Consider the following 15,892-nt stretch of genomic DNA (forward strand, 5'->3'; position numbering starts at 1 on the left):
CTTCTGGGCTTCACTTCCAGCTGTTTAAATGGAAGGAGGCACAACACTGATTGGACATTACGGTAATTATGTCGAGAGGAGCCTGGTCTGGCACACACACAGACGCAAACACATTTACACAAAAACACCCACATGTACACAAACACACACTTTCACAGACACATTCGGGATCACAGTCAATAAAGGCGGATTGTTCCGTGTAGGAGTTTACCAAGCATTGTTGCTTCCCTACTGTTTACTACTGCGGTAACTTGCAACAGACGTTTCCGCAATGTTTTATTGAGGTGATGTATGATAATAGCTGATGACTGTGATCGAACTTAAATTAATCACGATCATCGTTCAGAATCATATAATCGCCCAGCCCTATACTAACAGAAACATAGTGTAATACTCCCTGAGCACCGGCTCCCCCTAGGGCTGCGTCCTGAGTCTGCTGCTGTTCACATTGATGACCCATGACTGCTGCGCCTGGTCCACTACTAACCACATTGTGAAGTATGCGGACGACACGACAGTAGTGAGCCTCATCCGTGACAATAACGACATGGACTACAGGGAGGAGGTGAAACATCTGGTTGACTGGTGCAGAACCAACAACCTCGTCCTGAACATCCACAAGACCAAGGAGATCATTGTTGACTTCAGGAAGCACCAGTCCAGCCACGCTCCACTCTTCATCAACGGCACAGCGGTGGAGATGGTAAGCAGCACCAAATTCCTGGGGGTGCAGATCATTGACAATATAACCTGGTCCCTACACACCGGAGCTCTTGTAAAAAGAGCTCAGCAGCGCATGCACTTTTTGCGTCGGATGAAAAGAGCAGAGCTCCCTCCCCCCATTCTCACCACATTCTACAGAGGCACTATAGAGAGCCTGTTGACCAACAGCATCTCTGTCTGGACTGGAGCCTGCACTGCCTCAGACTGGAAGTCTCTCCAGAGAGTGGTGAGGACGGCGGAAAATATCATCAGGACTCCTCTTCCTCCTATCCAGGAGATTGCAAAAAGCCGCTGCCTGACCAGGGCTCAGAAAATCTGCAAAGACTCCACCCCCACCAAGGACTGTTTTCACTGCTGGACTCTAGGAAGAGGTTCCGCAGCCTCTGTAGCAGAACCTCCAGGTTCTGTAACAGCTTCTTCCCTCACACTTTAAGACTCTTGAACGCATCATGATTAAATATCCCCTCAACTCCCCCCAAAATGGATTAACTCGCTGGAATAAAAAAGACAATATAACATACATCCATAAACATGGACGCATGTGAAAAAGTGCAATGTATTTATCAGTACAGTAATCTATTTATTTATATCTGCACCTTATTGCTTTTTTTTTATTATCCTGCACTACCAAGAGCTAATGCAACGAAATGTTCTTCTTATTTGTACTGTAAAGTTCAAATTTGAATGACAATAAAAAAGGAAGTCTAAGTCTAAGTCTACAGTAACAATTTAGACTAGTGTGAATCTTCACTTAACTGATACTGTATATTCAAGACTTAATGAAGGTGCAAATGTTAATCCAATTTTCTTTATGGTTTCCTCTTATTTCCGCATTACAACAAAACGTAACAGCTATCGTGACAGCGAGTGTGTGACCAATATATATGCAAATTAAGTAATCATCGTGTAATTCATCTTAATTTAGAGTTATAGTGTGATGACGACAATGCGGTTTTGATTTTGCTTTTACTCTCTTAACAAATGCCCATACCTTAGTGAGATCCTCTGCCCTTCGAGGACCCTCATCTCATGTGAGTATCGGGTGATAAGCGGGGGTTCACATAGGAACTCCTCCTCAGGAATGGACCAAAAGTATCTTCCAGAGAGGTGCTGGGGTGAAGCACACGTCTCCAAATCGTCCTCGCGGTTAAGCCTTCGCAGCCAAAGTAGCTCACAGTTGCAATGCAAAGGGTTTCCCCCAAATGACAATGCAAAGGTTGAGGAGGACATGATCCCAGATGTGGCCAGAACCTGTAATGCAGTTAAAAAAAGAAAAAAAAAATTGTTTAGTTCACTAAACACATTCACTGCAAATAGTTCAATCTTTGTCTCAGCAGGTGCATTTTGGCAAATCTCTTCTCTAAGAAATGGCTTCGGTCTGGGAAAAAAAAAAAAAATCATATTGTATTTTTTGTAGAATTTAGAGGAAAAACATAAATTTATTCCATTTTGGAATAAGGCCGTAACATAACAAAATGTGGAAAAAGTGAAGCGCTGTGAATACTTTCCGAGTGCACCGTACATAGTCCTTTACCTTAACGGCGGAGGGTTACCTAATGAGACTTGATGAAACTGTTGACAAGTTTTGAGCCAATATGCAGTCAAGGAAAACTTTTACAAAATGTTCACATTCTGACAATAAAAATGCATTTGTGTCAAAATATTGGGGTCTTTTTTTCAAGTTAATTTAAATTATGCAAACCATTAATAACTTGTGATTAATCAGGATTAATCCGAATTCAGGAGTGTGACTAACTAAAATAACAATTCATATACCGTATTTCCTTGAATAACCGCCAGGGCGCTAATTAATTTAAAACCTCTTCTCACCCCTGCGCTTACCAATGGCATGCAGTAAAAAATTGAGTGTGATTAAAAAAATAAAAAATGAAAAATAAAAATTCTTCTGCGGCCACGGCCCGGTGGCTGGAGATCACTGTACTACAACATGTCATCGCGCCCACCTTTACGCCATGCTATCTGCGTGCCGGCAGGACGCATGCATTTTGCTGCTTCTCCTACGAGATTGCAATGCATACTTGGTCAACAGCCATACCGTTTACACTGATGGTTGTGATATAAACAATTTTAACACTCTTACTAATATGCGCCACACTCTGTGAACCCTAACCAAACAAGAATAACAAACACATTTCTGGAGAACATTGGCTCTGTAACACATTATAAACGCAACATAAGAATCCATGACTCTTGTCTTGGCTATATTATACACGCGCCCCCCAACCCCGCCCACCTCAACCGACGCTTGGAGGGCGGGGGTTTGGTGCTAGCGAGTGAATAATATAGCCAAGAGTCGTGGATGCATTGGAATTCTGGGTAATTCTTATGTTGCGTTTATAATGTGTTACAGAGCCAATGTTCTCCAGAAATGTGTTTGTTATTTTTGTTTGGTTAGGGTTCACAGAGTGTGGCGCATATTAGTAAGAGTGTTAAAGTTGTTTTATATCACAACCATCAGTGTGTTCTAATATGGCTGTGGAACAAGACCCCTGGTTTACACATAGTAAAAGCATAAAAAAAACTCCTCCGCCATTTTGAAAATGACGGCACGGGAAGCGTCACTCGTGACGTCACGAATTTGACCCGGCGGTAACAGTAAGCATGCGCTTATAAATTTGAGGAGCGAGTATTACCCGGCAGTAATTCAAGGCAGGCGCATATTACATGCCCGGCGGCTATTCAAGGAAATACGGTAATAATTAAAAATAGATAATTTGACAGCACAAGTTAGCACGCCAGATTTGTATCCATTAAGCATTTTTAGCCAATATACACCTCAGTCGAATGTTTTGATTTTCATGCATGCTAACTATTAGTTTGCTGACGTCAACATGTTGGCATGCTTGCTTTCTTGCTCATTTGACAGGCCTTAGAATTTATATTTATACTTTGTTAGACTTAGATTTAGACCAACTGTAATGATCCACAAGGGAAATTTGTTCACACAGTAGCTCACTTGCAAATGATGGAAACAATGGAAAGGACCATGCAGGTATAAAATAGACTAAAAGCAATTTAACTTATAAACGTAATATTTACATAATATATGTACAGTATATGATAAATACTGATATATTATATGATATGTTTATATCATATGTACAATATATAACAATTATCATGTACAACATTACAGTATATGTAGCAGCAGCAGCATAAAATAGTGAGTAAATCCAGCAGAAAATAGACATCATAAACAATGAGAAGTAGCTAACAAAAGGTGTCAGGTAATAGACAGATATCGTCTATTGCTGTATTGCGAGTGATTATACAGCTGGATGGAGTGCGGAATGAAGGAGTTCTTGAATCGAACACTGTGGGAACCCAGCTGAAGGAGCCTGTTGGGAGTATGAACTCCGCTGTCCCTCAACTGTCTGGTGGAATGTGTGGGCAGGATTGTCCATGATGGCCAACAGTTTGTCCAGTGTCCTCCTGTCCCTCACTGAAACAAACGCCTCCAATTGCATGCCAAACGTTTGGCCCGTTTTCCAGATCAGTTTGTCAATCCGGTTTAAGTCCCATTTTGCTGGTGCTGCTGCCCCCAACAAACCACTGCAAAGTACAGGGCACTGGCCACAACAGACTGATAAAATATCTCCAACAGGTTGCTGCACACATTAAAGCACCTAAGCTTCCTCAGGAAAAAGAGTCTGCTCATGCCCTTCTTGTAGACAGCTTTGCAGTTGTCCTTCTAGTCCAGTCTGCTGTTCAAGTGGACTACTACTACTTTACGTTTACTAACCTTCCGTTACTTGACGCTATCTGGCTAACGTATTAACTTAGCATTTCAGTACTTACACAATTTCTATTGAAATTGCATTTTCTAGTTACTAATGCTGTCCCCCATGAGAAAACACGTAAATGCTGGGCGTTCTATGTGTGTGCTGGCATTAATGCAGAAGCCAAAACAACATACCTGTGCACGTTGAAAAAGAGGGTCCGGTGGGAGCTTTTGAAGTTTATTTGATGTGACATCAAGGCGGTTGAGTTTCTGTAGCAAAGAAAATGTCCCCTCTGGAATATAGTCCAACATGTTGTGGTCCAAACTCATGGTATGGAGGCTAATCATTTTCTGTTGGATTAGAGGGAGACAGACACAATCTTTGATTCGCTCTGTAATCTAAACATAGTAATGCATCTCACACAATTTGTTCCTCTATCTCTGGGATTTGAACCTGCGTCCCGTCCCCACTGTACCAAGAGTCCTACTTTTGTATGATTAGTTTTAGGACTAAAAGTTTTACAGAAAGTTTGCCATGCATTTTGTATATTGTCTTGGTTGCACTTAACAAAAAAGTCTGTTTGCCTGTGTATCACTCCGTAAAATCGAGTGCCCAAACAAAAATCAGACGCTTTGGTGACCTTGTCTCTGTGCCTCCTTTTTATTCATGGCAAAATAACCTACCAAGGGTCTAAGAAGGTGAAAAACACTATTGAATCCCAGAAAGAAAAAAGGTATGCAAAGTACAAAAGTGGAGTCTGCGTGGCTCTTCCGTACTATCCTCCCTTACCATGAATCGATTAACGTGGACCCCGACTTAAACAAGTTGAAAAACTTATTCGGGTGTTACCATTTAGTGGTCAATTGTACGGAATATGCACTGAACTGTGCAATCTACTAATAAAAGTATCAATCAATCAATCAATCAATCAATCAATCAATCAATAAAAAAACATTTGTCATCTCTGCTGACAAAGTTGATGTTCATTTATCATTACATTTTTCATTTCAACAAATTTCGTACTGTTTTCTACAATGATTTTAGAAAACATTGTTTTGTGGTATTATAGGGTTTCTACAGGTATCAGCAAATGTAATTTAGTGCTTTTTGATACCCTTTTTAATACCACTTAAACAATTGGTACCAGTACCAAAATTATTTTGATATTTTTCGGTATTTTTCTAAATAAAGGGGACCACACAACATTGCATTATTGGCTTTATTTAAAAAAAAAAAAAATCTTAGGGTACATTAAACATATGTTTCTTAGTGCAAGTTTGTCCTTAAATAAGATAGTGAACATACAAGACAACTTGTGTTTTAGTAGTAAGTAAACAAACAAAGGCTAAAAATTTAGCTGCTGACATATGCAGTATCATATTGTGTCATTTTCCATTCTATTATTTTGTCAAAATTACTAAGGACAAGTGGTAGAAAATGAATTAATAATCTAAATGTTCATTTACTGTTAATGTCCGCTTACTTTCTCTTCTAACATGTTCTATCTACACTTCTGTTAAAATGTAATAATCATTTATTCTTCTGTTGTTTGATACTTTACATTAGTTTTGGATGATGTTAACATTTGTCATATTCAAAGTCCTCATGTGCCCAGGGACATATTTCCTGAGTTATATATATATATATATATATATATATATATATATATATATATATATATATATATATGTACATATATATAATTTGTTTTAAAAACGAAAAAAGATGTTGTGATGCCAAAACATATCGACATAATCATAGTAGTATCGACTCGATACGCTACTGTACTTGGTATCATTACGGTGGATGTCAGGTGTAGATCCACCAATGGCGTTTTTTTACACTTTAGGTGGTGGATTGGTACTTTTCAGACGCGGTATAGTACCGAATATGATTAATTAGTACCGTGGTACTATACTAATACCGGTAAACCATACAACCCTGGTTTATAATCAGAAGCTTACAGCTGTCTGTATGGACAACATTGTAAGCATTTGACAATGATGAACAATGAACAATAACAAGATCTGATAGCTCAGTTACAGCTCATTTTATTACCTACTCTGTGTTATATCTCTTTTATGTTGCACGATTGCACCATGAAAAAAATCGTAGTTTGTGAACCCGTTCTCAAACAATGGCAATAAAAAACTATTCTGATTTTGATTCTGATGATAATATTAACGGTTACTCTCTAGTGAATTAGAATTGGCTCACAAGACTGTTATATCTGAGAATGTATTTTCATTTTTTGCAGAAGCAGATGCTGACAGTTGTGGGAAACGGAAGATTAATTCAAATCATTTAGAAAAAGACACGATACAATGATATTTGCATTCTTTATATGCATTACAAAAATAAACTGATTCAAATAAAAATATTTAATATATTGTATTATACACCTACTCAATTGTTTAAAATGGCTACAGTATGCAAGTTATGTACAAAGTGTCAGGCAGCTGAATGAACTCGTATTCATTTACTGTGGCAATGCTAGAAAATATGGGTTGTGTCTGTTGTGAAAATTGTCTAGTTTGTCCATCTTAGGCCACTGTAGGTCACGTGCTTCACCAGACCTGCTGATGTTGGCCAAGTTAGCTCGTGGTGTGTTAAAGTACAAATGAGTCGTGTATGAAACAAGCTCAGCCTCCTCATGAACATGCCATGATGTCACAGTTGGGCACTGCATGTCTACAGTCACCAAAGAATAGCAAAGTTTGGGCCCACAGAGCCGTTTCATTTTGCTGGATTGAGGCGACGCTGTTCACACTTTCAGACAAGACCTTTTTGTATCCGGTTTGAAAGCCGCAGCCGAAGAAAAGAAACACACAGACAGTCGACGGCCGCAAACATATTGAGTTCATTTTCATTTACCGTTTGTTTGATGGACTTACTACTATGGGCCCAGTCCTACAAATTGTAAAAAACATTTTTTAATGCCTCTGGACATCAATTTGAATGCTTTTTAATGCCATTTAAGGTCTTATTTTTTGGAAAAACCCACTTTATACCTGTTAATGCTTTTTACTGCCCCACGGAAACCCTGTAATATTTCTTTGGTCTGTAATGGGACTTATATTATTCCTAAAAGAAAAACTAATGCTTTTTACGATTAGTAATTCGTCAGACATTTTGGAAGGGATTACTCTTGAAAACTGAGGGACCATTGTATCAAAAAAAAAAAGGTTACTTAATGATAAATAGTATTAATGATAACCACGGTAAAACTCTCAACTGTTATTGGACGTCCACAACTATGGAACTCTCTACCTGACACTTTGAAAACTATACCTGCACTTGTCACTTCCAAAAAACAAACACAATTGTGGCTAGTTGAGCAACAATCGTGTTCCCATGTTTAGTTTTTACAAATTTTTACCAATTGCTTTTTATCTAGTCTGCACTTTGTCTGTGTTATTATTATTATCATTATTATCGACTCATTTTTAACTTATTCTTTTTATTTTCCTATCTTAATGATGTTGGATCTGTGTTGTTGTTGTTGTTGTTGTTGGGGACAAGTGTTGTAAATTAGCTTTGGCTATAAACACTATGATGCATACATTGGATAACTCTTTCAGATGTCTATGTTTCTGTATCAAATAAACCTTTATATATATATATATATATATATATATATATATATATATATATGTATATACACACACATGTACCGTATATCTCGGATTATGAATCGCTCCGGAGCATACGTCGCACCGACCGAAAATGCATAATGAAGAAGGAAAAAAACATATATACGTGGCACTGGAGTATACCGTAAGTTGTATTTTTGGTGGAAATGTATTTGATAAAATCCAACACCAAGAATAGACATTTGAAAGGCAATTTAAAATAAATAAAGAATAGTGAACAACAGGCTGAATAATTATACGTTATATGACGCATAAATAACCAACGGAAAAGGTGCCTGGTATGTTAACGTAACATATTATGGTAAGAGTCATTCAAATAACTATAACATATAGAACATGCTATACGTTTACCAAATAATCTGTCACTCCTAATCGCTAAATCCGATGAAATCTTCGTCCTCGATGTCGCTTCTAAACAACTCTGCCAAATCCAAAGGTATGCGCCGCTTTCTCTTGTCGTTTTCTGCTACGTCCAGCTTGTAATCTGCAGTACATGATCTCCTTTTCGGTGCCATTTTTGTTCAGCCGTTATCAATTTTTATAAGTTACAGCCAATGTTGAAACGATCCATTTTAATAGCTACGGCAGTAGCATATAGCAGTTAGCATCTCATGATCCACAATGCACTTCTGCTATGACCCTCCCCCGTCGAATTCTTATTGGTTGACGTGTGTGTGACGATTGCTGACGTGTGAGTGACAATTGCAGACATTTCTTCGTCTCTTCCGCGAATGAGATAAATAATATTATTTGATATTTTATGGTAATGTGTTAATAATTTCACACATAAGTCGCTCCGGAGTATATGTCGCACCCCCGGCCAAAACTTTGACTTATAATCAGAAAAATACGGTATATATATATATATATATATATATATATATATATATATATATATATATATACATATATACATATATATATATATATATATATATATATATATATATATATATATATATATATATATATATATATATATATATATATATATACATATATATATATGTATGTCTTGATTGGATTATCCAGAGAATAGTGCTCGATACCGTGGTAGAGCGCAATATGTAGGTGTGGGAAAAATCACAAGACTACTTCATCTCTACAGAACTGTTTCATGAGGGGTTCCCTCAATCATCAGGAGATTATATTTCTGAAATTGACTCATTATTATTTTCTGTTTGATATAACCCAGTAAAAATATTTAATGTTTAGTAAAACAATTTTTAGTCCATTTTCTAAATTTCAATATATTGATAGTTGATTTCAAAATCCTTGACTTAAAGAAAACTACACCTATTTTGTCATTTTTGGCGCTCAAATTTTGGTGCATCACTGGTCAACACTGCGCAACTAATAGGCTATTTACAAATCCATTCATATGGTAACGACCTACTGGTGGTAATGTTTTACATTCCCAGGGTTTTGATTTGGTGTTTATTTTTTATCTCAAACACACTGTGCCTGAAAACCAGTCGGTGGAGAATGAGGAAGTGTTTGCACAGGAGGTAAAACCTATTGGAGTTGGACCAGCGGTTATCATAAGATTCTCAATAAAAGTTTAAAATAGCGTGTGTCAGACTTTTGACTTCCTCTGGAGGCTACAATGCATTATAGTCATTGAATTCATTTTCACGTTAAAAAAATAATTATTTTTAAGGTTTAGCAGCCACGTTCAGTTACGTTAAGGGGAAACCCTGCTGTGCTAATGACAACTGAAAGTATTTTATCTACACTAATTGAATAATTTTAATTTAATGATGATTGTTTTAAAGATGATTTTATTTTCTGATTTTAATTTGACTTACGATAATTTCTATTTGTATTATCATTTGATACATTTATTTGTGCCTTCTTCAAAGTTTCTGTAAAGCACTTTGAATTGACTCGTGTAAGAACTGTGCTTTATAAATTGCTTAAATAGTGAACAACTAACAATGCGGGCTACTGAGATTAATCTATTCCGCCTATAGAGCACTTAAAAAAATAAAAAATAGAAAAATCTCCAACTACTTTTCTGGTGTAATGACACGTTGCCTTCATCACATTGCTCCTCCGATCACTAGTAAGTTACCAGCTACTAGCCAGCTTGAGATGCAAATAAATCTTGGTTGCATGGAATTACCTGCGCACTTCGCTGCTGTTGTTGATGGTTGCTATTTAATCTGTGAAATTAATGCGCCCAGAAAAGATGTTATATTATTTCTTAAAATGACCAAAATAATGTCAATAGTTTTTTTTTATTATGAATGTGCCTTTTTCTACATTACATTCATACTTACATGTACTGTCTGTAAAATGATTTTAGATGTTTTATAGGGCTGTATAGACATTATTCAGAATGCACAGAAAAGAGAAAGATGTGTGTTCTTGTCTCACATTAGGATTGCGAAAGATGGACAAAATTCCCTAAAAAGTGCATACATGTTCCTATTTCACAGAAAAAACTTTTTAATGCAAATGTATTGAAAAAGATTCTAACCTGGATGGCCTCCCACGGAATAGAATCCAGGTTGTTATAACTGAGATCCAATTCTTCAAGTGCCAGCAGGTCATTGAAAGCTCCCTGGTGGATTAGCACCAGCTGGTTGTTGTTCAAAATCAAGTGGTGAAGCTTGGACATCCCACTGAAGGTGTCATTGCCTATCCTCGTCAGACGATTACTGGAATATGTTCACAAAGAGACGCAACCTTTAGCAACTGTCCGGCCAGCAGCTTTCGAGTAACCGCAAGAGAACTGACTTCATTCAACAAGCAGTCGATGCTAATCTATACCTGTTGAGATGCAGGGCTCGGAGGTTCTCCAGATCTGCAAAGGCATGAGGTGTGATGTAGGAGATAGTATTTCTGGATAGCGTTAAGTCCACCAGCCGTGTCATGTTTGCAAAGTCTTTCCTCTTCACACTGTGAATAGACATTATTAAGTTATTTGACAACCCATATGAGACAAAAAAACAAACTACTGCTTTAAACATATACATGTATATATATACAGTATATACAGTATATATATATATATATATATATACATACATACATATATGTATATGTACATATAAAGTGGGGCAAAAAAGTATTTAGTCAGCCACCGATTGTGCAAGTTCTCCCACTTAAAATGATGACAGAGGTCTGTAATTTTCATCATAGGTACACTTCAACTGTGAGAGACAGAATGTGAAAAAAACATCCAGAAATTCACATTGTAGGAATTTTAAAGAATTTATTTGTAAATTATGGTGGAAAATAAGTATTTGGTCACTTCAAACAAGGAAGATCTCTGGCTCTCACAGACATGTATCTTCTTCTTTAAGAAGCTCTTCTGTCTTCGTTACTTGTATTAATGGAACCTGTTTGAACTCGTTATCTGTATAAAAGACACCTGTCCACAGCCTCAAACAGTCAGACTCCAAACTCCACTATGGCCAAGACCAAAGAGCTGTCGAAGGACACCAGGAAAATAATTGTAGACCTGCACCAGAATTGGAAGAGTGAATCTACAATAGGCAAGCAGCTTGGTATGAAAAAATCAACTGTGGGAGCAATTATCAGAAAATGGAAGACATACAAGACCACTGATAATCTCCCTCGATCTGGGGCTCCACGCAAGATCTCATTCCGTGGGGTCAAAATGATCATGAGAATGGTAAGCAAAAATCTCAGAACCACACTGGGGGACCTGGTGAATGATCTGCAGAGAGCTGGGACCAAAGTAAAAAAGGTCACCATCAGTAACACACTACGCCGACAGTGAATCAAATCCTGCAGCGCCAGATGTGTCCCCCTGCTTAAGCCAGTGCATGTCCAGGCCCGTCTGAAGTTTGCCAGAGAGTACATGGATGATACAGCAGAGGATTGGGAGAATGTCATGTGGTCAGATGAAAACAAAATAGAACTTTTTGGTATGAACTCAACTCGTCGTGTTTGGAGGAAGAAAAATACTGAGTTGCATCCCAAGAACACCATACCTACTGTGAAGCATGGGGGTGGAAACATCATGCTTTGGGGCTGTTTTTCTTCTAAGGGGACAGGAGGATTGATCCGTGTTAAGGAAAGAATGAATGGGGCCATGGATCGTGAGATTTTGAGCCAAAACCTTCCATCAGTGAGAGCTTTGAAGATGAAACGTGGCTGGGTATTCCAGCATGACAATGATCCCAAACACTCCGCCCGGGCAACGAAGGAGTGGCTCCGTAAGAAGCATTTGAAAGTCCTGGAGTGGCCTAACCAGTCTCCAGACCTCAACCCCATAGAAAATGTGTGGAGGGAGTTGAAAGTCCGTGTTGCTCTGCGACAGCCCCAAAACATCACTGCTCTCGAGAAGATCTGCATAGAGGAATGGGCCAAAATACCAGCTAATGTGTGTGCAAACCTGGTAAAGACCTATAGTAATCGTTTGACCTCTTATTGCCAACAAAGGTTATATTACCAAGTATTGAGTTGAATGTTTGTTATTTTCCAAATACTTATTTTCCACCATGATTTACAAATAAATTCTTTAAAATTCCTACAATGTGAATTCCTGGATTTTTTTTTCACATTCTGTCTCTCACAGTTGAAGTGTACCTATGATGAAAATTACAGACCTCTGTCATCATTTTAAGTGGGAGAACTTGCACAATCGGTGGCTGACTAAATACTTTTTGCCCCACTGTATATATATATATATATATATAAATATATATATATATATATATATATATATATATATGTATAAGTATATGTATATATATATATATATATATATATATATATATATAGTCAAGGTTTCTGTGGTTTATCCTTTATACATTGCTCAATACCGAGGCAGAGCTCAATATACGTTAGGTCAGGAAAAAACACTGGCTATGTCATCCCTACACGCCTGTTTCACAGGTTTCTCTGCTCTTCAGGGGATTTTATTGAAGTCTCTGTGGTTGTTACATATACATATTATATATATGGTACATTACATAGGGGTGTGGCCATTGTTACACAGTAGTGCATTGCTACTGTGCCAGCATGATGGGACCAGTCAGTTCGTCACATCTAAAGCTCACCATACAACATTGCAGCAAAAATATACAAACTGTGCCTGAAATATATTTTTTTATTGTATACCACCCTAGCATGTCCACTTTAAACAAATGCAAAAAACTGGTCTCATCATGCCGGCACAGTAGTAAGGCACTACTGTGTAACAATGGCCACACTCCAATGTAATGCACCCTATTTACATATGTAACAAACACAGCCACTGCAATGAAATCCCCTGAAGAGCAGAGAAATCTGCGAAACAGTCTTATAGGGATGAAATAGCCTCCGTGTTGTTTTCATGACCTAATGTACATATATATATATATATATATATATATATATATATATATATATATATATATATATATATATATATATATATATATATATATATATATATTTATATATATATATATATATATATATATATATATATATATATATATATATATATATATTTATATATATATATATACACACAATCATTCAATAAGTTCAAAGGTTTATACAGTTTTGTGAACTTGTGACTAACTTATCTTTTTAGGTTTTGACATCAATGAATGTTACCTGGTGACAAAGTTGTCAGCCAGCCTTAGTTCCACGGTATGCCTGTCGACGTTAGGCGGAACAAAAAGTAGACCTTTCTTGGCACAAAGTGTTGCCAGGTTGGGTGACAGGATCTGACAAACGCAGCGCTTCGGGCAGATTTGCGCCCGTACTGCCATGGCAGCTGCCAACATCACACACAGCAACAGCCTCTCCATGGTCACCACTCCACCCGAACCGGACACCTGAAAAATAAAAAGTGACACATATTGAGACATTGATGACACAACTGAGTATCACTAATACCTAATAAATGCAACATTTTTCATACAGCTCTTATTGGATTTTGAAAGTGGTTATAATACTTTGGAAAATTAGCGTACAGTATATCATCTTTGAATATTTAGTGATGAGAGTGTACAGAAGGTGTTGAAGCGTTATTCTGTTCACGCCACATTCACGTAGAAAAAAAATAATCATCTGCCATCATTAGTAAGTAATAGTGCTTATACATAATCAGCAAAGGGTAACAGAGGGAGGGGGCTGAGGGAGAAATACTCATTAATGGCAACCTTGGCTGAAGGACGTGGCAGAAGCAGGATTAAGAGGATCACAGTGCAAAGGCTCATTAATGCACACATGCTTACATGTCAGAATATTTTGTTGCCTTTCTTTTCACTTGATAAAGCCAGAACTATACTCTGTATGGAGGAATTTGTATCATGTAATACTATTTTCCTTTGATTTTATATACAATTAATAGCCTTTCTAATAACCTATTTACTTCCTGTTTATCAGATGAGTGAGAAAAAGTAATTTGTTGTGTCAACGGTCAAATACGAAATTTGGAGACTCATCGGTGACAGACTGCTAACCTTGAATTAATAAATGTCTGCATATCTCTCACCCGGCGGTGCTTTGATATTTGTTTCATTCAAAAGTTAGTAATCAGGTTGGGATGTAACAATAAATGGTATCAATGATAACCACTGTAAAACTCCTGACGGTTAGTATTACCATTTTAAATTAAATTTATCAAAATATCTTGGCTGATAAACTTAACTTTGATAAACTCACAGATTGACTAGCGCCAGTTCGCTAGCTTACATGCGAACATGAAAACAAGACACTTTAACATCTTTCCCCATTCAACGACAAATCCCAATCCAAACTACAAACTCCGTTTCCATATGAGTTGGGAAATTGTGTTAGATAAATGATAAATGGGTTATACTTGTATAGCGCTTTTCTACCTTCCAGGTACTCAAAGCGCTTTGACACTACTTCCACATTTACCCTTTCACACACACATTCACACACTGATGGAGGGAGCTGCCATGCAAGGCGCCAACCAGCACCCATCAGGAGCAAGGGTGAAGTGTCTTGCTCAGGACACAACGGACGTGATGAGGTTGGTTCTAGGTGGGATTTGAACCAGTGCCCCTCGGGTTGCGCACGGCCACTCTCCCCACTGCGCCACGCCGTCCCTTATAGATGTAAATATAAATACAATGATTTGGAAATCATTTTCCACCCATATTCAGTTGAATATGCTACAAAGACAACATATTTGATGCTCAAAACGATAAAGATTTGTTTTTTTGCAAATAATCATTAACTTTAGAATTTGATGCCAGCAACATGTAACAAAGAAGTTGGGAAAGGTTGCAACAAACACTGATAAGGTTGACGAATGCTCATCAAACACTTATTGGGAACATCCCACAGGTGTGCAGGCTAATTGGGAACAGTTGGGTGCCATGATTGGTAATAAAAACAGCTTCCATGAAATGCTAAGTAATTCACAAACAAGAATGGGGTGAGGGTCACCAATTTGTAAGCAAATTGTCGAACAGTTTTAAAACAACATTTCTCAACGAGCTATTGCAAGGAATTTAGGGATTTTACCATCTACTGTCCGTAAAATCATCAAAAGGTTCAGAGAATCTGGAAAAATCACTGCACGCAAGCGATGATATTAAGGACTTTTGATCCCTTAGGCGGTACTGCATCAAAAACCGACCTCAGTGTGTAAAGGATATCACCATATGGGCTCAAGATCACTCCATAAAACCACTGTCAGTAACTACAGTTGGTCGCTACATCTGTAAGTGCAAGTTAAAACTCTCCTGTGCAAACCCAAACCCATTTATCAACAATATCCCGAGCTCACCTAAGATGGACTGATGCAAAGTGGAAAGGTGTTCTGTGGTC

At 37.6% G+C, this 15,892-nt stretch overlaps 1 protein-coding gene across 2 annotated transcripts in view; it reads right to left on the reverse strand.

Moving 5' to 3' along the window:
- The window catches only part of lrfn5a (leucine rich repeat and fibronectin type III domain containing 5a), a 304,518-nt gene that overhangs the window by 79,344 nt on the left and 209,282 nt on the right, over nucleotides 1-15,892 (reverse strand). For both annotated transcript variants that reach the window (XM_061895866.1, XM_061895867.1), the window contains 5 exons: nucleotides 13,700-13,923; nucleotides 10,895-11,023; nucleotides 10,602-10,782; nucleotides 4,661-4,816; nucleotides 1,715-1,974 (listed from right to left, as the gene is read on the reverse strand). In XM_061895866.1, the coding sequence (XP_061751850.1) occupies nucleotides 1,715-1,974; nucleotides 4,661-4,816; nucleotides 10,602-10,782; nucleotides 10,895-11,023; nucleotides 13,700-13,923 (950 nt within the window). The remainder of the gene's footprint in view (nucleotides 1-1,714; nucleotides 1,975-4,660; nucleotides 4,817-10,601; nucleotides 10,783-10,894; nucleotides 11,024-13,699; nucleotides 13,924-15,892) is intronic.

The sequence above is a fragment of the Nerophis ophidion genome, linkage group LG03 (assembly GCF_033978795.1).
Source record: "Nerophis ophidion isolate RoL-2023_Sa linkage group LG03, RoL_Noph_v1.0, whole genome shotgun sequence".
Lineage (NCBI taxonomy): Eukaryota > Metazoa > Chordata > Actinopteri > Syngnathiformes > Syngnathidae > Nerophis > Nerophis ophidion.